The 26,872-nt window shown below is 33.9% G+C and overlaps 1 protein-coding gene across 9 annotated transcripts in view; it reads left to right on the forward strand.

Annotated features, from left to right (window-relative positions):
- Positions 1 to 643: 643 nt before the first annotated feature.
- The window catches only part of LOC149789207 (SCO-spondin-like), a 194,183-nt gene continuing 167,954 nt past the window's right edge, over positions 644 to 26,872 (forward strand). For 5 of the 9 annotated variants that reach the window (XM_089975363.1, XM_089975364.1, XM_089975368.1 and 2 more), the window contains exons 1-11: positions 644 to 755; positions 2,912 to 3,004; positions 3,373 to 3,410; positions 4,126 to 4,266; positions 6,075 to 6,269; positions 7,389 to 7,580; positions 8,269 to 8,460; positions 9,825 to 10,016; positions 10,708 to 10,899; positions 12,156 to 12,347; positions 13,013 to 13,204. In XM_089975363.1, the coding sequence (XP_089831489.1) occupies positions 688 to 755; positions 2,912 to 3,004; positions 3,373 to 3,410; positions 4,126 to 4,266; positions 6,075 to 6,269; positions 7,389 to 7,580; positions 8,269 to 8,460; positions 9,825 to 10,016; positions 10,708 to 10,899; positions 12,156 to 12,347; positions 13,013 to 13,204 (1,687 nt within the window). In that variant the 5' untranslated portion in view covers positions 644 to 687. Of the gene's footprint in view, positions 756 to 2,911; positions 3,005 to 3,372; positions 3,411 to 4,125; positions 4,267 to 6,074; positions 6,270 to 7,388; positions 7,581 to 8,268; positions 8,461 to 9,824; positions 10,017 to 10,707; positions 10,900 to 12,155; positions 12,348 to 13,012; positions 13,205 to 13,730; positions 13,923 to 17,360; positions 17,550 to 20,419; positions 20,609 to 25,660; positions 25,865 to 26,872 lie in introns of all 9 variants that reach the window. The other 4 variants (XM_089975370.1, XM_089975371.1, XM_089975365.1 and 1 more) reach the window with 3 other exon arrangements.

A 26,872-nucleotide genomic window follows, 5' to 3' on the forward strand; every position in this document is an offset into this window, starting at 1 on the left:
ATGCGTTGCTTCTTTTGCTGTTTTGTATGCCATTATACCAAAATGGTAGACGTAAAACCTTTTGATTTTGACGTTGTCCTAATCTTTCACGAAGCTAATGAGCCAGCATTACAATGTATGAAGTAAAAACAATATGATGATGAATCTGTTTCAATTAGTTTTTCTCTCAAATGCGAGTAGTATTTGTTCTCATATTTCATTCACTATATTGTTATTCTCGAAAGACTTAGAAAATGCTTGATCTTTGTTTCAAATTTGTATTTGCGATAATATACGCGTGATAAAGATATAATAAACATATATTCGGTGCTCGATAATTATGTCCAGAAATATTCATTTAATATTTTTGTAGTACTGTATATTCAAAATGAATGCATACAGAATACGTAGATACTGGTAATTTGTACCTGTAGCATGCAAATTTTCATTGTATCGATCGACTGTCATTTTAACAGTCCTTCCCAAAAAGAACCAATCAAGGCAGTGATAACGGATTAAATAGGGCATTTAAGCAAGACTAAAATATGATCGCAGACGGTTGGCTTGCTGCTTGTTCCCACCCAAAAAGAACCAATCAAGAATCAAAGTAGTGATAACGGATTAACAGAGGGTATTTAAGCAAGAAATACATATCATCGCAGACAGTTGGCTTCCTGTGTGTTCCTAGACAGCTGTACTTGAAAAGATATGCATTCTATATGGAAATTCGTAGTTTGTCTAGCTTTGTACACAGCGTTTCTCAGGACAGTTCATGGGTAAGGCATCTTAGCGCTTGTATTTTGTTTTGTAATCTTTCTTCAGAGATACAAAGAAACTTCTCAAGTGGTTAACTCCAGACGTTTAAACTTCTTCTATATTTGATTCTTAGTTTTCATCAGTTCACGACTGATATTTAGGTATTGTTGGATTACAAGTGTTATGTTCATTTCATTACAAATGGTCCTATGTCCATGTGCGGTCACGTATTATTATATATGTGTGTGTGTGTGTATGTGTGTGTATGTGTGTAATAACATATATATTATATTACAGTGCTTAGGTAAAAAAGCACATTGAAACTATATGCAACAAATTAATATTTTAATGCTAAACGGTACGAAATCAGAATCAAAGAGATGTGAGTTTTGAACTGATTGGTGGATCTTTGTACCAACATGCGCATTGGCCCACTGTAATTTAATATAAAAAGTGAAATACGGGGAATGTTCTGAAATCATGGTTGCTACAAAGAAAAGTATGATACTAATTTGGCATCCGTATCTCATTAAATAATGATTTTTGTCGGAGAATACTAAACAGGGTTTCCCTCTGATGATTGCAAGATATATAATTATTTTTAATATGTAATATAGAGGTAAATAAGAGAACGATATGCTGGAAAAATACTATATATAATTCCGAACTTTATGTTGATTGTTGATAAGAAATCTGGGCTAAAATTACATCCCCCTCCTCGCTGATAATTAGACAAAGTCTTTGATATATACTGTCTTTTGAGTCAAGTGAAATCATTGACACAAGAAGGAATATTATTAGCAATAAATCAAGATAATGCTTAGGACAAAAAGTATTATTCCTTTTAAATTGCATTAATGTGACAATTAAAGCAATATATCACTACTAACAGTTTAATGAGTGGTCTAAAGCGCTCTCCGTTACGGATCACTGTCATCTCACCTCTGTCTGCGTGGGTTCGAGTCTCGGATTCGGCTAATGTGGGTATGTGAGAAAGCTTGCCAGTAGCTTCTCGTGGGTCGGTAGTTCTTTCCGGGGTTTTCCCGGGTTCTTCCTCCACCACTAATACTGGCCGCCATGTATAGCCTATCGCGTGCTGAAAAATGGCGTTAAACCCTACAACAACAACAACAACAACAACAGTTTAATGGGTTTAAAAGTAATTTATGGGGTTATCTTACCTACTCGAATCGCACATCACTGAACATTTGTTATACTAATATGATACATTTTTGATCTGGAGAAAACAGAATCAACACTTATTGGTATACAGGGTTGTGTCAACTGCTACAAAACATAAATATTGGATCAAACTCACAAGGAAAAGTGGAAGCTACATATTACCAAAGACTTCAATCTAGAAGTAGATCGCAGAAAGGCGATGAAATAAGCTCCATGATAGAACCTAATATTTCATTTTCGTTAACATAACACTATTCTTATCAACAGATCAAGTACGGTTATAATGCTGATGTTCTTTTCGCAGTACATACTGTCTTCAAGGAACATCATCAAATCTTTCTTTTAAAACTTTGCCAGACCAACACACACGCAATATTCAGGTGAAGCAAAACACTATGAATACATTAGTAGTGAAGTGTAATCTAGTCAAGAGTTGCCGGCTGATAGCTAATTAAATACATGTAATTTTGAGAATATATTTTTGAAAAGGATTTTTCCCCAGATTTCCTCTACGATGCAAGTGTTCAGATGCTAAGCCTTAAGCCAACTATACACCAGTATTAACGCCCTGTTATTGTCTAATGACAAATATATATATATATATATATATATATATATATATATATATATATATATATATATATATATATATATATATATATATATATATATATATATATATATATATATATATATATATATATATATATCCATCCACGTATCAAGTTGTCAGTGTTATATTCAGAGGGATGCGATCTACAAATGGAAAAATCATTTTTTTTAATTATCAGTGGGATGTGGTTTACACAGTGGAAAGAGCACTCTTTTATATGCAGAGGTATATGAGGAAGAAAGCCGTCACAAAGCAAACTTAAGACAGTGTCTTTATCTTTGCCTATCTATCTATCTATCTATCTATCTATCCCTTGTATCAATGCACCAGCCACGTGCAGTCATTGTAATACATGCCTTTCTCTTTCGTTGTACATTTTAGTGACACTTGCTACTACACAGGAACATGCTATCAGCAAGTAAGATACACGACAAGCTGTGGATTTTGGGGTTTGAGCAGATGCAGTCGTTACAGGTTTGTTTCCTCACACAAAAGGGAAGCACTACTTAAAGCCACAACCTTGGATTGATTTTAAATTTAATATTTCAAGTTGCTTTTCTCAAGTTATACCGACAGATTATTTATGGCATATTTAATCGCAAACTTAAAATTGAATCGACAAATTATTGACAGTTCAACATTCAATATTATAATCTTTTCACAAACTTTTGGACTAAGAAATCTTTGTAGAAATAAATTACTAATGCATCGTATTCTTGGCAATATATTTTATAACTATTTCTTCGATGTGCACTCAGTCACCAACGTGCGGTAAGCATTACTTATGAATCTATATTCAGAAGAAATTATTAATACATTGTTCTCTTTGTATTAAATTTTAGAACTGTTTCATCGGCCTGTACTAAGTCATCTACGTGTGGTAAGAAATACTTATATATATAATCTATATATCGATCTTGCTATGTTTCCTATCTTCTGTCATTTTGAATCTAAACGGTAGATAGCCTATAATATGTTTGTTTATCTATTTACGCTACAAGAAATACTTCATTGTACATAGGTAACCGGCCTGTACTAAGTCATCTACGTGTGGTAAGAAATACTTATATATATATATATATATATATATATATATATATATATATATATATATATATATATATATATATAATCTAAAGGAAACAGTACGTTTGATTATATTTGATTGCATCCTGTTTTGACTTCGATCTTGCTATGTTTTCTATCTTCTTTCATTTTGAATCTAAACGGTAGATAGCGTATGTTTGTTTATCTATTTACGCAAACAAGAAATCCTTCATTGAGCATAGGTAAACCGTGAAACCTCATGGCTTTGTTTATAGTTATATTTGAGGTTATGCGGTCAGTGGACTATGCCCAAAGCTTATTGAGTTCATTTCTGACGATCTTTATCAATATTTTGTTGCTAGCTGTTTCCATTTAATTGTGTTTATAACATTTAGTGCAATCACTTATCCGCCGGCTCTAGAAATGATTGTTGAGTAAAACCATTAAAATTAATTTGACTTTTATAAATTTTACGAATTTGTTCTTTCCGTACCAGTGAAAATTAGTTAGATTTTACCTTTCGTTTTTGGTCGCCCTTTATATTTAAGCCTACACCCTGAAGTCCTGTGGATCCTGTTCAAGGACGTGCGGAAGTGGATCACAAACATGTACATTCCAGTGTAGAGGTTACTATTGCTCTCTCCCAGACAAGCACCAGGGTCAAAGTTGTAACACACATGTATGCATAGGTAATTTTATCTCTTTTCTTTCTCTTAACAAAACAACAGTCAGTGTAGAGTTTTCTTTTTGTCTGATGTTACTCTATGTCATGTAATATCGGTGGTTCAGTGAGTGGATACATTGATCCATATAGGGATCTATGATGAACAGATGGACGCTGAATGGTTAGTTGGATGGAGGTATCCAATGATGTGCATTTGATTTGAAAATAATAGAGGTGTAGAAGTTACCGGGATGACTTGACTAGTTCACTGAAAAGATTGAACGGACACTATGAGATCTGCAATCTGATTTTGAAGCACATGTTTCATTATTTACACAATGTCTATCTTCATGTTTAGATATTTTTTGTATCATTAGTTTTAGTACAACATTATCTACATGAATTTGTTAGCTTGCTGTTTTGGACAGCTACAGCAACTACCACTTTTTCAATTTACAAACAGTGACAATGATGCGATTACAAATTCTATTATTTGCTCGTGCACATAATGACATACATACATACATAAATACATGCATGCACACACACATGTATATATATATATATATATATATATATATATATATATATATATATATATATATATATATATATATATATATATATATATATATATATATATATATGCCTGTGTGTGTTGCTCTGGTTGTAAAGAAGAAAGTTAATTTCTGCGTCGCTAAATCGATAACGATTGTGTCTGCTCTAAGTGAATGTTGATGTCCACAATGAAATTAACAGTCGTTTTTATTGTACGATTCGACGGACTTTTATGGAGGTTGGTGAATGCAGGCAAGTGCACGAGTGCGATAACTGGTAGACACATTTAGAAACTCTGTATTATAACTCTAATATATATGCAAACACAATAATTAAACAATTACTGGGCAGTAATCACGCCTGGAACTTTGCAAATCTGTCTGCCTGGTTAAAGCGTTTACATGCATTTTCACAACTTTCATTTGACCCTGTCCAATCTTAGGCGGTTATGATGGATAAGCGAATGATAAGAGTCGTAAAAGAGTCGTAAAAGGCGTTGGTTCATAGGAGTTCCTGATAAGTACGATATATGACTTCTTTCCTTTGTCATTTATCAGTATCCTTTATATATTTGGTTTGTATTTTGTATTCATATGTACAATGATGGAGCCATATATAAGTACTTTCATCTCTGGTCTGTGGATCGGTGTAAATTGATAATCATCATCTTTGCCATTCTAAAGATAAATCAATTTCCTTGCGCACATGTGAGTGTTAGTTTCCCTATCTATAGGAATTAGTTTTACGGACATTTCGAACACATTTCTTTGATATTCTTCCATCCTTCAAAGGCAGAGATTAGTGCATGGACGATTATATAGCACGCTAGTACCTTTCCTCGCGATATGGATTCAATTTCTATCTGAAACAAATTATAACTTACAAATCTTCCTTTTAAACCTCTGAATTAAATACCAGTAAATGCGTCAAGGTACTCCTACTTCACGTAAATATACGATTACAACTACTACAACTGCTACTAGTATCATAATTACTGTCATCATACAATTACTTAACATAACATTCCGCCTTTGCCAAAATCAGTTCCTGATTGATGAATAATAATGTTATGCTTGCTTTACCTTTTGAAACTCTCTAAAATTGAATTCAAAATATATGGGTTGTAACGTGAACAATTCTCCTTTCGTTTCTATACAAAAAGCGAAAACACTTCAGACCCCAATACCGAAATACCTTGCAAAAAATGAACAAACTATATTTTCCTCTAGCCTCTACTGATTATTGTTTCTAATTTGTTTTCTAATTTAAAAATAGTAAATGGAGGATGGAGCGCGTGGAGTAGCTGGACAACAAATAACGTCTGCACCGTCACATGTGGAGAAGGTACACAGAATCAAACCAGGATCCGGTCTTGCAACAATCCCGCTCCAGCGAATGGAGGAAGTCCATGTACTGGAGGTTCAACGGAAGCTCGGCTCGTTGAATGCAACACACTACCATGTCCTATAGGTGATGACTATTTCTGCTATTACTAGATCTTTAATTGCTTCTACATCAATTATTGCTAGTACGATCTCTTTAAGAGATAAACCTTTCAATGGTACACAATAATGGAATGTGTGCCAGGTAACTAGCATTATATGTATAAATCAGGAGAAGGTACTATAACTGTATCTTCCAGAAGGCAATTAAGCTTCACCTTTGTAACTCTGCATGAACATATTCTTCTTCCTCAACCAGATATATGATTTATTTTCTTCTTATGATGTATGTTTTACTTCTAAACATAAATATTGAAGATAGGAAAAAGAGTTCACGGAGTAGCTGGACTAATAATAATTCCTTCAGTGACACGTGTGGTGGAGGTACACAGACTCAGATACGGACCCGGTCTTGCACTAATCCCATTCCCCAGTCTGGTGGAATACATTGTATTGGAAGTTCAATGGAATCTCAGATCGTACAGTGCAGCATACAACCATGTTCTATTTGTGATGAATACTGCTTCAAATATTAACACCTATTTACTAGAAAGTCTACCACACATAACGAATACGTGTTCTACAAAGCCTACATTTGCTGATGTTCTTTGTCCTCTTCTTCTTCTAAAACTGTAGCAGTAGTGCTGCTACTGCTCCCACTACTACTCTACATTGCATGTAAGAAACAGCAAGATAAACCATAAGAAAAAATAGATGAATTGAACACAGTATCATAGGATTTAAACAAAAGTGTTCAACTATAAAAATGATAACTAATCAAAATCTCATAAAGTATGGGACAACGAATACTCACTTTGAACCTATTAAAACAAACAGCAAACACATCAAAGGTTTCAATATTAAAGTTGTAAAATAGAAGGGTAATGATAAGGACTGGATAATTATGTAGACTGTAGTGCGACAGGTAAACCTTTAAATGGTATCCAATAATGGAATATGTTATATGCAATTAGCATTATATAAGTAAATTAAAGGTACCAAAGAGGAAACGGTATGATAAATACATTTTTGAGAACGATAGGGATCTCCACCTTTGCAGTATTACAGAAATTTTCTTTTTATTTAATTAGTTGCACATGCTTATATCTTGATTGATACCTTACTTCAAACAACATAAATATTGTAGATGGAAAATGGAGTTCCTGGAGTAGCTGGACATCGAACTCCTCATGCAGTGTAACGTGTGATGGAGGCACGCAGAATCAAACAAGGACCCGCAACTGCACTGCTCCTGCTCCCCAACATGGTGGAAGACAGTGTGATGGAAGTTCAACGGAAACTCAGATTGTTCAATGCAACACACAGCCATGTCCTATAGGTGATAAATGCTACTTCTACTATTAACACTTCTGTTATTGCTATCACTGCGACATGTTCTACCACAGCCAATACTATTACGACAGTTATTACCACTCTTGCTGCTGATCGTTTTCTTGTTCATCTCCTCAAGCTACTGCTGAAGCAGCACTAACATTGCTACTTATATTCTTAAGTGCAAAAATATGAGAGAAAGAGGAAGAAGAAGCATGAGAAAAATAGAATAGATGCATTAAACCTAGTGATTTCAATGGTAGAATGTTTGACAGGGGTTAATTAAATCAGCTAAAATAACCAATGATAAGCTTTAAAAAAATGAAGATCTCTTAAAAAACGAGAAAATGATTTTCCACCATACATCTTGCAAAAGAAACATCAAAATGTCAAATGTTCTTTACCATTTAAATACTACAGCGTAGAATTAAAAATCATAGAAATGTTAACTGGGCAAAATGTTTTGCTATAAGTACGCCGTTTGATGGTAGACAAGAACGGAATATGTGCATGCAGTTAGCATTATACTTGAATATAAACGTTATTAAAAGGGAAAGGTACGATAACGATGTCTTCCAGAGGAAAAGGATCTCGACCTTTCTAAAGTTGCAGATAGTATATTATTCTGCTTCCAGAGTTATTTGTCTGTGCTTATATCATTATTGATGCTTTACTTCAAAACGGGAATATTGTAGATGGAAATTGGACTGATTGGAGTAGCTGGGCACATGACAACTTATGCAGCGTCACATGCGGTGGAGGTACACAGAATCAAACACGCTCCCGATCTTGCACTAATCCTAATCCCCAGCATGGTGGAAGACATTGTATTGGAAGTTCAACGGAATCTCAGATCATTCAATGCAACACACAACCATGTCCTATAGGTAATGAATGCTGCCTGTGCTATTAACAATTCTATTATAACTCTTTCTACTAGAACTTCTATAGCAGATATTTCCCGTACGGCCTCTACAACTACTACATTTGCCTTAGCCCTTCTTCGTCATCATATTCTCATGCTATTCTAGTAGCAGTGCTACTGCTACTAGGAGTAAAACACATTCATGAAAAAACATAAGAACAATGATAAAATACAAACTAAACTGCACCCGCATCAAAATTTGTTATTTGCCCATTTTAATAGTGGCCAATAAGAGTGGTAAAGAAATCAACCTTTCCACTGTTATAAACTGTTGGGCACAAGGAAAAGTTTTCGTTGGTATGTGTCGTGTACCTAGCATGATATGTGCAAATACAAGGTATGAAAAATGGAAAAGGTGCGATAACTAGATCGTCCAAAAGGCAAGTAATCAGTAACTTTATAGTATTAGAGAAAATATCTTCTTCCTCGTTTACTTATACGCGTTTTTCATCGTGATTAATGCCTTACTTCAAAACACAAAAATATTGAATTTGGAAATTGGTGTGCTTGGAGTAGCTGTACTAATACTAATTCATGCAGTGTCACGTGTGGTAGAGGTACGCAGGCTCAAATACGGACCCGGTCTTGCACTTATACAGTTCCTCAGCATGGTGGAATACAGTATATTGGAAGTTCAACGGAATCTCAGATCGTACAGTGCAGCATACAACCATGTCCCATACGTGATGAATACTGCTTCAACTATTAACACCTATTTACTAGAAAGTCTACCACACATATCTAATACGGGTTTTTCAAACCCTTCATTTGCTGATGCTCTTTGTCTTCTTCTTCTTCTAAAACTATTGTAGCAGTGCTGCTACTGCTCCCACTACTACTCTACATTGTATGTAAGAAACAGCAAGAAGAAGAACCATAAAAAATAGATTAATTGAACACGGTATATCTCAAAGGAGTTAATAAAAAGTGTTCAACTAAAAAAAACTGATAACTAATCAACATCTAATTTAATATGGGACAATGAATAATCACTTTGAACCTAATAAAACAATCAGCAAACACATCAAAGGTTTCAATATTAAAGCTGTAAAATAGAAGGGTAATGATAAGGACTGGATAATTATGTAGACTGTAGTGAGACAGATAAACCTTTAAATGGTATCCAATAATGGAATATACTATGTGCAATTAGCATTATATAAGTAAATTAAAGGTACCAAAGAGGAAACGGTATGATAAATACATTTTTAAGAACGCAAGGGATCTCCACCTTTGCAGTATTACATAAATATTCTTTTCATTTAATTAGTTGCACATGCTTATATCTTGATTGATGCCTTACTTCAAACAACATACATATTGTAGATGGAAAATGGAGTTCCTGGAGTAGCTGGGCATCGAACTCCTCCTGCAGTGTAACGTGTGGTGGAGGTACACAGACTCAGACAAGGACCCGAAACTGCACTGATCCTGTTCCCCAACATGGCGGAAGACAGTGTGATGGAAGTTCAACGGAAACTCAGATCGTTCAATGCAACACACAGCCATGTCCTATAGGTGATAAATGCTACTTCTACTATTAACACTTCTGTTATTGCTATCACTGCGACATGTTCTACCGCAGCTAGTACTATTACGACAGTTATTACCACTCTTGCTGCTGATCGTTTTCTTGTTCTTCTCCTCCAGCTACTGCTGAAGCAGTACTAACACTGATACTTATATTCTTAAGTGCAAAAATATAATGAGAGAAAGAGGAAGAAGAAGCATGAGAAAAATAGAATAGATGCATTAAACCTAGTGATTTCAATGGTAGAATGTTTGACAGGGGTTAATTAAATCAGCTAAAATAACCAATGATAAACTTGAAAAAAATGAGGATCGCTTAAAATACGAGAAAATGATTTTCCACCATACATCTTGCAAAAGAAACATCAGAATATCAAAAGTTATTTACCATTTAAATACTACAGCGTAGAATTAAAAAACATAGAAATGTTAACTGGGCAAAATGTTTTGCTATAAGTACGCCGTTTGATGGTAGACAAGAACGGAATATGTGCATGCAGTTAGCATTATACTTGAATATAAACGGTATTAAAAGGGAAAGGTACGATAACGATGTCTTCCAGAGGAAAAGGATCTCCACCTTTTTACAGTTGCAGAAAGTATATTATTCTGCTTCCACAGTCAATTGTCTGTGTGTATATCATTATTGATGCTTTACTTCAAAACGGGAATATTGTAGATGGAAATTGGACTGATTGGAGTAGCTGGGCACATGACAACTCATGCAGCGTCACATGCGGTGGAGGTACACAGAATGAAACACGCTCCCGATCTTGCACTAATCCAATTCCCCAGCATGGTGGAAGACATTGTATTGGAAGTTCAGTGGAATCTCGGATCATTCAATGCAACACACAACCATGTCCTATAGGTAATGAATGCTGCCTGTGCTATTAACAATTCTATTATAACTCTTTCTACTAGAACTTCTATAGCAGATATTTCCCGTACGGCCTCTACAACTACTACATTTGCCTTAGCCCTTCTTCGTCATCATATTCTCATGCTATTCTAGTAGCAGTGCTACTGCTACTAGGAGTAAAACACATTCATGAAAAAACATAAGAACAATGATAAAATACAAACTAAACTGCACCCGCATCAAAATTTGTTATTTGCCCATTTTAATAGTGGCCAATAAGAGTCGTAAAGACATCAACCTTTCCCCTATTATAAACTGTTGGGCACAAGGAAAAGTTTTTGTTGGTATGTATCGTGTTCCTAGCATGATATGTGCAAATGCAAGGTATGAAAACTGGAAAAGGTGCGATAACTAGATCGTCCAAAAGGCAAGTAATCAGCAACTTTATAGTATTAGAGAAAATATCTTCTTCCTCGTTTACTTATACGTGTTTTTCATCGTGATTAATGCCTTACTTCAAAACACAAAAATATTGAATTTGGAAATTGGTGTGCTTGGAGTAGCTGTACTAATACTAATTCATGCAGTGTCACGTGTGGTAGAGGTACGCAGGCTCAAATACCGACCTCTTCTTGCACTTATCCAGTTCCTCAGCATGGTGGAATACAGTGTATTGGAAGTTCAACGGAATCTCAGATCGTACAGTGCAGCATACAGCCATGTCCTATATGTGATGAATACGGCTTCCACTATTAACACCTATTTACTAGAAAGTCTACCACACATATCTAATACGGGTTCTTCAAAGCCTACATTTGCTGATGCTCTTTGTCTTCTTCTTCTTCTAAATCTGTAGTAGCAGTGCTGCTACTGCTACCACTACTACGATAACTAATCAACATCTAATAAATTATGGGACAATGAATAGTCACTTTGAACCGATTAAAATAAACAGCAAACACATCAAAGGTTTCAATATTAAAGTGGTAAAATAGAAGGGTAATGATAAGGACTGGATAATTATGTAGACTGTAGTGAGACAGGTAAACCTTTAAATGGCATCCAATAATGGAATATGCTATGTGCAATTAGCATTATATAAGTAAATCAAAGGTACCAAAGAGGAAACGGTATGATAAATACATTTTTGAGAACGCAAGGGATCTCCACCTTTGCAGTATTACAGAAATTATTTTTTCATTTAATTAGTTGCACATGCTTATATCTTGATTGATACCTTACTTCAAACAGCATACATATTGCAGATGGAAAATGGAGTTCCTGGAGTAGCTGGACATCGAACTCCTCCTGCAGTGTCACGTGTGGTGGAGGTACGCAGACTCAAACAAGGACCCGAAACTGCACTGATCCTGCTCCCCAACATGATGGAAGACAGTGTGATGGAAGTTCAACGGAATCTCAGATTGTTCAATGCAACACACAGCCATGTCCTATAGGTGATAAATGCTACTTCTACTATTAACACTTCTGTTATTGCTATCACTGCGACATGTTCTACCGCAGCTAGTACTATTACGACAGTTATTACCACTCTTGCTGCTGATCATTTTCTTGTTCGTCTCCTCCAGCTACTGCTGAAGCAGTACTAACATTGCTACTTATATTCTTAAGTGCAAAAATATGATGAGAGAAAGAGGAAGAAGAAGCATGAGAAAAATAGAATAGATGCATTAAACCTAGTGATTTCAATGGTAGAATGTTTGACAGGGGTTAATTAAATCAGCTAAAATAACCAATGATAAACTTTAAAACTAATCAAAATTTCTTAAAAGACGAGAAAATGATTTTCCACCGTACATCTTGCAAAAGAAACATCAAAATATCAAAAGTTATTTAAAAATCATGGAAATGTTAACTGGGCAAAATGTTTTGCTATAAGTACGCCGTTTGATGGTAGACAAGAACGGAATATATGCATGCAGTTAGCATTATACTTGAATATAAACGGTATTAAAATGGACAGGTACGATAACGATGTCTTCCAAAGGACAAGGATCGCCACTTTTCTAAAGTTGCAGAAAGTATATTATTCTGCTTCCACAGTTAGTTGTCTGTGTGTATATCATTATTGATGCTTTACTTCAAAACGGGAATATTGTAGATGGAAATTGGACTGATTGGAGTAGCTGGGCACATGACAACTCATGCAGCGTCACATGTGGTGGAGGTACACAAAATCAAACACGCACCCGGTCTTGCACGAATCCAATTCCCCAGCATGGTGGAAGACATTGTATTGGAAGTTCAACGGAATCTCAGATCATTCAATGCAACACACAACCATGTCCTATAGGTAATGAATGCTGCCTGTGCTATTAACACTTCTATTATAACTCTTTCTACTAGAACTTCTATAGCAGATATTTCCCATACAGTCTCTACAACGACTACATTTAGCCCTTCCTCGTCATCGTATTATCCTACTACTCTAGTAACAGTACTACTGCTGCTAGGAGTAAAACACATTCATGAACAAAACATAAGAACAATAATAAAATACTAACTAAACTGCACACATATCGAACGTTGTTATTTGCCCATTTTAATAATGGCCAAGAAGAATGGTAAATGCGTCGACCGTTCAAGTATTATAAACTATTGGACAGAAGGAAGTTTGTTTCGTTGGTATGTATCGTGTACCTAGCATGATATTTGCAAAGGCAAGGTATGAAAAAGAATAAAGGTGTGATAACTAGATCTTCCAAAAGGCAAGTAATCAGAAACTTTATATTATTAGAGAATATATCTTCTTCCTCAGTTAGTTATACGTGTTTTTCATCATGATTAATGCCTTACTTCGAAACATAAAAATATTGTAGATGGAAATTGGGCTGCTTGGAGTAGCTGGACTAACTCTAATTCCTGCAGTGTCACCTGTGGTAGAGGTACGCAGGCTCAAATACGGACCCGGTCTTGTACTTATCCAATTCCACAGCATGGTGGAAGACAGTGTATTGGAAGTTCATCGGAATCTCAGATCGTTCAGTGCAACATACAACCGTGTCCTATAGGTAAACAATGCAACTTCTGCTATTACTATGTCTGCTACCGCTTCTACTATAGCTATTGCTAGTACGGCATCTTAAATTACTTCATTTGCAGCTGTTCTTTGTCATCTTCTTCCTCCTCTACTAGTGTAGTTGTAGTATTATTAATGCCACTGTTAGTACTACTATCCTACATCACATTGAAAAATAGAAGCAATTCATGAAGATTAATTATAAGAAAAACTAAATTAGATTAATTGAACCTAGAACGTTTGATAGGTGAAATTCTTTGAATGAGTTATATACAAATGTTTAGCTGACAAATAAAAAACTTGAAAATTATTCAGGATCTCTTATAATATTGATAATGAGTAATCATTTTGCGCTGTCTGAAACAGACGGCAAACAAATCACGGTTTATTAATTTCCCATTTATAAATGACGAAGCTGAAAGGTGGATGTATTAGCCGGTCGCGGATGCAAACTGCTTTGCGACGGGTAAACCTTTCACTGGTATACAAAAATGAAATATGTGACAGCATTATATATGTAAATAAAATATATGAAAGAGGAAAAGGTACGAAAACTATCTTCTACATCGCATATTGCTAGTATGACCTCTTCAACTACTAACTCTGCTGCTGCTCCTCGTCTTCTTCTTCTCCTACTATTACTACTACTACTACTACTAATACTACTACTACTGTAGTAGCAGTATTACATCTGGTACTACTACTACTACTACTACTACTACTCTACATTGCATTTAAGCGGACGAAGCAAACCAATAAAAAACAACATGAAAAGAATAAATCAGGTGAATTGAGCATAGTACATTTTATTCGTCTAATATGTAAGTAAACGTATGAAAGAAGAAAAGGTACGATACCTAAATCTTCCAAAATGCAAGGAATCTCCACGTTTTTATTGATGCAGGAAATATCGTCTTCGACAATAAAACACAAAACGTTATCCTATAGGTGATGAATATTACTGCGAATAGTAACATTTCTACAATTACAATATCTGATATAACTTCTACCGCAGGTGTTAAAAGTATGACCTCTCCAACTAGTACATCTGCTGATGCTCTTTGGTTTCTTCTTTTCCTCCTATAGCCTTAATAGAAGTACTACTACTGGTACCGCGTATATTCTACAATGCATGAAAGAATATAGGTAAAACAAGAAGAACTTAAAGAAAAGAATGAAATGGAAGAAGAATTGAACATAGTACATTTCATAGGTAGAAGGTTTCGGATGAGTTATTTTTTAATAAGCTAAGTTAACAGAAAACAAGCTTGAAAATTAATGAAGTTCTCATAAATGTTGGAACAATGAATAATCCCATTGTACTTTCTAAAACAAACAACATACTAAAATATGCTATTTTATGCTCAACCATCAATTACTTGATTTTCCAAGTGAAATAATTGTGATATTTCATTGGAATGAAATACGACATTAAGGTTATCATTACCCTTCAATATACATTGTATTCATTATTACCCTTCAATATACATTGTATTCATTATTACCCGTCAATATACATTACATTCATTATTACCCTTCAATATATATTGTATTCATTATTACCCTTCAATATACATTGTATTCATTATTACCCTTCAATATACATTGTATTCATTATGACCAGGACATCCTGACCTACCTTTAGGCGCTTGCTTAGTCTAGTGGTAAATTGGCCCGCCTCACATGCGGATAATTCATACACAGATCCAGCAAGGTGCAAGTACATTTTCATAATTCTTGGGAGTTATATATATATATATATATATATATATATATATATATATATATATATATATATATATATATATATATATATATATATATATATATATATATATATATATATATATATATATTGTTTTACTTTGAAATTGGAAAAGAGAATTATGTCTTTACTGATTTTCCTATGATAATGTTCACAAAATGCAGTTAAACAATAACGGCAAATATTATCAAGGGGGATTCAGAACGAAATCTGATATTTCAATATGTTATACATATTGCTAGCTAATACACTTAAACAATATCCCGTACGAGAAAAACTTCACCAGCTGGAAAGATATAGATTTTAACTGCTAGGAACATATGATCTGAAAACATAGCCAAAAACAAACGGAAACCTACAAGTATTATTTAAGTTAAAACTTAATTTATTTCTCTAAAATGCAACGTGAAAGAATTACAAATAGTAAAAATAGCTTACTATATGGTGAATGAAATCCTAAAGTCCTAAATGTTCTATCAATTCCGAACGTAATCCAAATGAGTTCCAAAGATATTCCAAATGATGACATATAGTGTATTGATGTATCAATCTTACATAACAATCACTACGATATCATCCACAATGTCTTTAAATGTATTTACAGTAAATCCGTGACAACTATTAAAAAGCAATTAAATATCTAAATGGCTTTACGAGAATGCATGATATTTCCATAAGTTGCGGCTGTTATTCCATTAATATGAATATTCCATGCACTGTAATTCCAACGAATGATTAAATTAAACAAATGAATCATCGCAATGAATAAGTTCCGTGACTGGTTTTGGTTTGTAAAAATACATACGTCTACGTAATAATTATCTGACATAGATGACTAATATGCAATCACTAAAACACAGAATATTCAATGACACGCATATTGATACGAAAACAAGGTCAGCTGCTTAGCACAAGCTAATAAGTAATTATGTCATCTTGGCCTTTTCAAGACCTCGTGTCCTTGTCGTATCACGTGATCTTTTCCTGTACCATTAAACCCTGAAACCTATGTCTAGAATTTACATACTATAAATGAGTGACTCATCTTAAAGTGCATAGTTACAATCCATGCGAAATTTAGTATTTAAAATATAGTAACTCAATAACCCTTACCAGCTATACTCATTAACTGTAATACATACATATAATATAGGTATATATATATATATATATATATATATATATATATATATATATATATATATATATATATATATATATATATATATATATATGTATATGTATATGTATATATATATATATATATATATATATATATATATATATATATGTATGCATGTATGTATGTATGTATCTATGTGTGTGTGTGTGTGTGCGTGTGTGTGCGTGTGTGTTACTTACTTGTTTCAAGAAATATCCTATCTTTATTTTCCCATTTAAACACTACAAAGAAGAATACCAAAGTTATAGACCAGTTAATTACACAAACTGCTGTGCAACAGGAAATCATTTGGATGGTATGTGTGATATTTAGTTAGCATTATATGTGAAAGTAAAATGTTCGAAAGAGGAAAATGTTAGAAACTATCTCTTCCATAAGGCAAGGAATCTCCATCTTTAAAACGTTTTAGGATATATTCTTCAGTTAGTTGCAAGTGTCTATATGATCATCGATGTTTAACTGCTAAAGCCGAAACATTGCAGATGGAGAATGGAGTGCATGGAGTAGCTGGGCATATGACAACTCCTGCAGTGTCACGTGTGGTGGAGGTACACGGACTCAAACACGTACCAGGACCTGCAATAATCCCATTCCCCAGCATGGTGGGAGAGAGTGTAATGGAAGCTCAAGTGAATCTCAGATCGTTCAATGCAACACACAGAAGTGCAAAGGTGAGGGATACTACCATAATAGCTGAGAAGAAGAATAAGAAAGAAGTCAAACCAACTGGCATTTCGAATTATGTTAAGCCTCTAAGGTAGTCATGTTAGTGAGTTATTTGAACGGGAAAAGTCTGATTTCAATGAAACGTTTTATGAGTATATCTATCTATCTATCTATCTATCTATCTATCTATCTATCTATATATATATATATATATATATATATATATATATATATATATATATATATATATATATATATATATATATATATATATATATATATATATATAAAGAACTTAAACCGGTTATAGTTAACTGTCTTTTGCGAAGGTGGGTCCAGGATTGTCTTCACGGGTGTTCTGTTGTGAGAAGCGACTATTTCGTTTTATCTTAAATGGATGATCTTTCTATGTTGCATGTGAAACGTGTACTATTCGAACAGAAAATGTGGCAATGACTGAATCCCCTTTCAGACCGCTTAAGTATTGTAAAATCGATATGCAATTGATGTATAAACTGGTCGCAGATCGGTGGCAATAGCATATGCATCGTTTGATCAACACGACGTCTGTAACAGGAAAATTTGCAAAGAAGTATAAAACTATAATATATATATATATATATATATATATATATATATATATATATATATATATATATATATATATATATATATATAAAGAAAAACAATTATTATGAACTAAAGAAGGTAAGATGGATCCACTTTCCGTAATTTGCTAGACAGTCACACTAATATAACTTAAATCATTCATTTAGAAATTTCCTAAACATTTTAAACTTCTACTTTTAATTTTATGGTTTATATTGCTTAGTTAGTGCTTTTCTTCTAAATAAAACGTATGCAAACAATTGTGCAAGCTATATGACATTAAAGGATATAGTAATGGGCAGGAATGATAACCAAAATAACCATCTAGCCAGTACGATAGATGCAAACGAAATGAATGTAAAACTGGTGCATAAATATATAAAGGAGACAAATACAAACGTATACCAAAAAATGGCTTAGATGGGTACAATCATTAAAGTCCCACATAATTCATAGTTTTGTTCTGAGCTTCGAGATAAATTTAAGTATCGTTCATACATATGCCTTTTTGCTGTGTTTGCTTGTCTCAGTCTTGCGGTTGTTGCTTTGGAGGAGGGATTACAAGTAGAAGGTTAAGATGCTGCCTTGGAGACATTTCATAATGTGCCAATTATATTAATGAGATGGTTCTAAGTTTTGTAGCGTAATACTGATTTTTTGGATTATTTTGTCATTTAACAAATCAAGACTATCGACAGCCTGAGGTCTCTTCAAGGGTTGTACAGTGCTCCGAGAATGTCAAACTGTAAACTAAATGTCAGTAGACAGGAGCAGTTTTAAAATCTCGGATTTGTGGAATCTTAGCAGGCCTCATAATATACTTCAAAATCAAGAGAACGTTTAAAACTGTTTTGTAAGGCGACAGATTTGACGGTGCTTTGATGTATGATAATTTTCCAATGAGGACAACCTAATGAAATTAAGACATTGTATAATTTTCATGAATAGTTATGTAGGAAAGAAAGTTCAAAAGTTTAAAACTTCTTTGATCTGTTATTTCAGCAAATAATGTCAGCAATTTTTGTGGAGTCAATGGTGTCCTACATATGAAATAATTTCCCCCGAAAGATAATGAAACAGGTTGATTTATTTTACTCTTCTGCTTTTCCGTTTCAAATTTAATTTCAAACGATCAATCATGTTTTCTATTTCTTGATTTCTTCGAACAAAACCGCTCAAGGACATTTCCACAGTTCAGCATGTGGAGAAATTGGCTATTTACATGAGTCCGTCGATGAGTACGTGTGGCCGTAGTATTTGTCTGAGTTTTATCTCCTATAAAACAGTGCTATATCCATACAACTTTCACTCTTGGCTCGTTTAAAAATTGATACCAGCTTGACATATAATTATTTACCTTTTATTGTGACCACACTAGGGTGAGTGCATCGACTGATGGAAGTTCGTTGCACACCAAAAGTGGGATTATAATACCTACATTTATATTTTTTAAACACTGGTATAATATAGTGTCTGTCATCCACAACATTCATAATTGTATGCCGACTGATATAAAACAATAAGTGTTCGTGCATCTTGGGATGAAGGGGCGTTCTGACATAAACCGGTGCAACCTACTTTTCAGGTTATCTTAACGTTTGCATATATATTATTTTATAATTCCAGATATACATTCATCTGCTGTGTGATATCTTGACTATAAGGGTGCATTTCAGGATGAACATTTATCATAACCCGAAAAAATGTTATTGTGATCTTTATATGGATCTAATGAATATGACTTTAAAATAGCCTTGTTCCCTAATTCTGAAACCTAATGACTTATTTCCACAGATTCTACAAATTTGAATTTCATGCTCCTCTGAGAATGCATCTGTCTCACAATTCAACTGTGAGTTGTCGAGACATACCCTTCATACTGTCTTGATCATTGATTCCCGACGATAAAACTTGCCACAAAAGCGGTGATATCTTGTAACCTCTCCTGAAAAAACAGATTTAATGTTTGCTACAGTGTTACAGTAATCAGATTTCATAATATCCTATCACCCAGTGAAAATGTCATTAATGGAAGACAGTTTGAAAGACTAGTTCCCTTTTCGCTACAAACTTCAACCTCGTAGTAAACTGTAGGATGTAGTATCAGATGCACTGCAATAAATTATTCTTAACATTAATCCTAAACTCGAAGAGAGGTTACTGCATTTTAGTTATATAAAAATATTTTGAATAAAGTACATTTTTATTTATTTATGCACGCATGTACAGTTAACAAATGAAATAAATAAATCTAATGCATCTAAAGTTGACGGAGGGTGGTCAGCTTGGAGCCATTGGTCATGTGGTGCATGCTCGGTAACCTGCTGCAATGGAACTAAGACTTGCTCTCGATCGCGTACCTGTACGAACCCTAGACCTGAGTATGGTGGAGCTGACTGCAGTGGTGTATTGGACGAAGAGAGGTTTGATGATTGCTTCAACGATATTTGCCCAGGTAATTTCTGTATTTATTTACTAAATAAATATTCCAAAGTAAATAACACCAATACTGAAAGATATGATTATTCTTTTCTTTCTCGTTTTGGGAAACTGTCTATTTATGTATTCTATTTTATATTCCACTTAATTCATGTCTCTTACTTCTCGATATTTTATATTTTAATATATTAGTACTCATGCTATATTTGTATACACATACATTTCAAACACGTTTGTCTCCATTTGTAGAATCTATATATTAGCGAGCTGGACTTTCCAGGAAAGAAAATACTTTCTACATATTGCACAAAATGCTTAATTTTATAAAACACTTTATAGGACAGTGTTTTGATCGCCAGTTTGTCAGTGCCTTTGCGAAAGACCGCCATATCTGCTATGGTAAAAGAAGCTGTCTTTGTCGTTATCCTTCCTACAGTTTTCATAAATACATTATTTTTCCTCCACAAAATCATAAACGTGTATCAAATTAATGGAGATATATTTTATTCTGATAGATTTAAAGCATTATTTCGTTGTTAAATAGAGCCAGTAACGTGAATGAAGTTTCTAAACATTCTTCTTACATATGAGATTCAAATCTAGTTTTCATCTCAATCGAATCAAAATACGTACATAAAGCTGATAAAAGATATAACAGTAATATTGGTTACTAAACTGTCAGATCTGAACCAATAATATTTATACAGTGTGTGTGTGTGTGTGTGTGCTTTAGTGTTCTCCAGCAGGCATGCAAGTACATTATACAAGACCGGTACTGTTTGGTAACTCTACAAAATTAAAGGCCCTATAATATCATGACGGTAATAAACGACACGGCCAATGCAAAGCACAATCCTAATTAGATTATAATTGATAGAATATGCATGATAGCACGAAATAAAATTGTACTGAATTCGATAGGTTTCGCGGTGGTAAAATATGTTACGAATTTTACATGAAATAAACAATGACAGTAACAAAATAAAATGGGGATTTGTTTACAGTTTTGATTGATCAGTCTTGTAGTCACAGTTATTTGTTTGACAACAATGACATACGCATTCGTTTTAAGGTTTAACATCTACCTGTATACGTTAGTACAGATGCCGATTTACATATTACTTTTATGACGACATCGATATTTGCATCATTACCACCAATTGAAAGATGTTTAAAATGTGAGGTATGGAGAATACACAAATTGCACATATGAAATGAGTACATATACATGCCAATATTAGATTTACTTCACCCTACAACTCGAAGATCTCGTCAACTTCACATGGTCCGTATACATCAATTCGGTAAAAACAGATGCATAAGTTATGTAGAAACAATTTGCATTTAATTCAACATATGAAGTAACTGTTTTAAACTCATCATACAAATGGAAAAATGGACTTAAGTCTTAAATCATTCTTATGATTCAAATCATTAATGAAACGTTTGCTATTTCTGACGAATAAACATATTTGTTGTAGATGGGTCTTCTGTTGCCTTGCTTATGACACAAATACAATATTATATCAAGCTTAGTGAATTATCTGGATGTATTTATACCGGTTTACATGACCTATATTGTTGACTTTGCGATGCAATTACACATGGCACAAGCAAGCGAGAAAAGCAGATTTAGCTTAGCTAACGAATAGTTTATATAGATTTCGGGTACTACCAGTGGCATGCATACATCGTTAACACGTGCTTATATGTAAAATGCAAAAATGTATCCAAATGTATTTTGGCAGTCTTTGATGTCTTTCCACATTTTTCCTGGGCTGGAAATGTATAAATGTATAAGAAATTCTTTAAAAGGCAGAAGACCTGAAAAGATACATTTCGATTAGGGGAAGTAATTCTGAATGAAACGATAATCGTTTGTTCGAAGTGTCAATATTTGAACTTTTCTAGCTCACCCTTATAAACATAAGTCTTTAGTACTGGCGTAACAGAAATTTAAAACCCTTTGAATTATGGCAGTAAAATTTCAACCAACAATTGTTTTAGCATTTTATGAAAGCTAGTTGAGAGATTAATATATTCATTGTAGCATATCGATGCTATTGAACTCAGCAGAAGCAACAAATTAAGAAAACACAATGATGGACGAAACTATTGGGTTACATAACATCATATACATTGGGAAAGCCTAAATTTAGCATAGGTAAAACAAACAGAATTTCAAAACAGAACTAGAAGAATCATTGCACGCCATTAAAGAATTTTGATAGATTAACTTTAAAACGTATCAGTGATGACTTATTATTTTCTTACTCTGCAATAATTTTAACATTTTGCCACAGCTTGATTGGACATATCTGAAGGAAAACAATACCGATTAAATCACTGATGAACAAGACAAAATAAATTACATTGAACTGATCATCATGGTTTCGGGAACTTATAAATGATGGCATGTTAGCTCCCTGAATACAACTATCAAGCAGGTACTTTTTTGAATACTGAAAAAGTGTCGCTTGATTAAATGTGTTCTGCTAAAGAGAAATGGTTCTACAGATGAAGGAATATGCAAGTTGAAATCAAAGTGTAAGGTCTTGTGTAATATGTCTTTTAAGGTAAACAAGTTCAACCAGAACATCTATTACACTGTCTGTTTAGACAGGATCAGACTCACACATTGTGAAAGGTTCATGGGTCCGTTACCTTTAGGTTTAGGACAGCAATGCTAAGTTACAAATGTAGGTACTATGACACCAACCAACACAATACGTTGATAATTGGAAGTTAATCTTGACTATGCTGCTGGTGTTGACGGTGTAATTTTTAGCCGACTGAACAGAAAACAACATTAGCGGTATGGTAGGTGTCAACATCAATTTACAGAATTCCAATGAATTTGTTTAAGCTCGAAATAAAGCCTACTATTGATATTAATGTAGACAAAAATGTATGTTACGGGCTGATAATAATGTCACAGCTCAGCAAGATCTTACAGACGACAAATAAAGGAGAAAAAGTTAGCAACATCTATTTAGAGAATAAGGATACAAATTATGATAGTCCCACTGTCACGATGGTGGATGTTGTGCAGTACTAGACAACATTTCCGATCAGATATATCCTTCCTATACCTCAAACGAGTTCTCGGAAGTTCAGACAAGATATTATAATGTCTAAATACCACAAATAATGTTTTTCGCCGGTCGACAAAGCCGGACCATGAAAAAACAAGGAGCAGTTGACATATTTTTTATGATAGTTGCAAGAGGAGAGTTGCTGTATTTTACAATGGAAACAATATTTTGTGTCATCTTTGATGCTGAGTGTACACCTTGGATGAGTAAAACATGTAATAAAGCCATATTACAGGGATTACTTTATTAAAATCACGTCTACTGGTCGCTTTGTTCTTGACGTATTGATACTTCTAACATTAAATATTCAAAGTTCATTGTATTAACAGATGTTTACAATGCAATCAAATCCCTCGGAGAAATGGAATAAACAATGTTGTTCATCATTTCAGCAATGATAACGCTAACCATCCTGACCGATCCAATTTTCTGATGCCCTCTTGTATCTTGTCTTTAAAGATTTGTAGGTTTGTTTGATACGTTATGGGTTTTTTACATCTTGAGTGTGACCAGTAAACACGTCTTTTTATTGCTCAGAATCAGAGACATCATACGATGTTACAACACCCTGGTCGCGATGAACGTAATCTTCACTAACACAACTCAGAATTACAAATCATTCCAAGCAACATTTTCACGACGTACTAACTAACCGAACACTGTATAGCCAGGTTCCTATACATACATTTACAGACTGCAATATTGTTTCTGGGTTTTTAAAACCTAACAATCTACACAATAGTCTTGTCCGAAAATATCGGGCAAAAATACTCTATAACTATTATTCCTGTATATTAGAGCCCTTGTTTGCAGAGCAGATGCTTTTTACGGCAATTCTTTTTCATAAAAGCTAACGAAATATCGTCAAACAATACGTATATATGCATCTTTTTCTCCGATAATTTTACATTTTCAGATTTATACAGTATTATTTTTATATTGCACGGCTTAATACTACACAACAGGTGTGCCAAAAAATAGTATAGTGTATTAGGAACTAATTTGTAAGCAAACTATGCACAATCATGTCATAGAAACTACAGCATTTGATTGATTAGACTTGTTTGTAAATTAACTAAAATAGCGGAGTCGTCTACATGAAAGTAGAGATAATAAAGTTACATTTATGCATCTCAACTTCCCTAAAAATGTGCTTTCCTTTTTCTGCTAATCCGAATGTCATGACCCATGTCATGGAAAACCTGACACACACCAAAAGTATACTGTAATTTCATCTACATTTCCAACTAAAATCATATTCATCTTACTGCACTGAACTGACCTAATAAACCCAGTCATTCATAATGAGAAAAGCAGAATTGAGTTGAATCAACAAACAAAACAAAAAAAAAAGATCCATCCACTCCTAACCAACTGTAAAAGTTTCTTCAATGCGCATTCGTTCAAAATAAGAAGCTAAATTAAGTAGACCAGAATTAAATATTTCAGTTGATGACGGATAAGTGAGAGATTTTGGCTAGGCATCTTTAACATAAGCTTCATAACATACAGATGATATAAACATCTTAAATAGGGTATGTTGAGGTAGGTTTCTTATTTTGAATTTTGACAAAACCAGATAGAAATAACAGTATTTACACCTCAATAATTATGGTACTTATTTATATGTGATCTGATATAAAAATGTAATGGACAGAATGAAACATTTAGACAAAGAAGGATGGAATTATTCAAATATTAATACTTGGCAGACAAATTTCACTTTAAATTAGGTGTTGTTGAATAGAATAGAAATGACGCAAACAAAACAATCTCAGACCTACAGAACGAAAGAGAGGTTGGAGCAGAAATAATGGATTCACAGAAATTGTACATCCAGGAGCTAAAAACCTTCCTTTTGTATTGCAAATGACCTTCATTATCAAACATTTAATTTCGTTATTTACTTATCATAATTGATATGGTAACACCTCATGCATGAATCATGACAAAACATAATCCTATATATTTAGTTCCTTGCGATGGAAGCCAGTACTTCTTCCCAAATCCGTGTCCTGGGAGCTGTCCTAGTCATGTCTACTTCCAGTGCGCATCCAGCACCGGGGTTGCCATTAAGAAAGAATGTAACGCCACTCTCGGGTTGTTCTGGAATCCAGAACAACTTACATGCAACTACAGAAGTTCAGTAAACTGCGCGGGAGAGGGAAACCGTCCAAGTAAGTGTAATGCATATCCAGCATCGCGACCATCTGTGCTTCTAGGAAGAACATTCCATTGATTGGGTATCAGCGTAATATCAAAATAAGTAGATGATAAGCTGCATCTGTGTGACATGAACAAAATCATCGTTGGTAAACTTTAATGTTCCAACATTCATTTCATTCTAGAATTAAAAAAATTAAAAAATTTCGGTGTTCATGAGCTTTCAAAGAAGAATTATGTCCCTCATTTGAAAGACTAATTTTCAGGGGAAAATAACTTAAGAGATCTTTTCTTTCTAATTTACAAAAAAATAATCGTAGAAAATGCCCAGTAAATGCATTCGATCTGACTGTAATGAACTGGTTAGGAAAGAAGCACGTGTCGGCGATACAATTAAATAATAGTATCGGTCAGTCAAGTGAAAAAAATAAATATTAAAAATGTGACGATTTAAATCTCTACCTTATAAAATATGTAAAGTCGCTATGTCCGTCAAAACTGATGTTTGTGGTTTTTTTAAATTTTATATAGAGGTAAATAACATAGTGTTGCAATCCATAAGCAAAGACTAATTGTACGCCAATTTGTAACTCTTTTACTACGTTGATTCAGTGCAGAGAGAACGCGCAGACCGGGGTTTTGTTCTAGAAAGAAAAAGAAACAAAACACAGAGAGCAAAGATGGCATAATTTGTATTTTGTTTTAGAACCAAACATTTACAGCCATCCATGGCTTTGTATAAAATTTTACTGGAAACAGGAGGTGGTTGTCGACAAGATTGTATGCATGTAGATGAAAAGATGGGACAATTAGTCCCGGACATGATTCGTACAAACAGCGTCTATGATTAGGCAAAGCTACTGCTATGTTTGTGAATACTATAATTGTATTGAAGTCACATATTAGCGCAATACCACTTTAATATTATTTTAATGATCAAGAAAACTCAAAACATTACAGTTTAGTGATCATCTATTCAATAATTATCTTCTGGTATATTTTGCCATTTGCGCTTACATATT

The sequence above is a fragment of the Sinohyriopsis cumingii genome, chromosome 11, assembly GCF_028554795.1.
Source record: "Sinohyriopsis cumingii isolate HCF-2022 chromosome 11, ASM2855479v2, whole genome shotgun sequence".
In the NCBI taxonomy this organism is placed as follows: Eukaryota; Metazoa; Mollusca; class Bivalvia; order Unionida; family Unionidae; genus Sinohyriopsis; species Sinohyriopsis cumingii.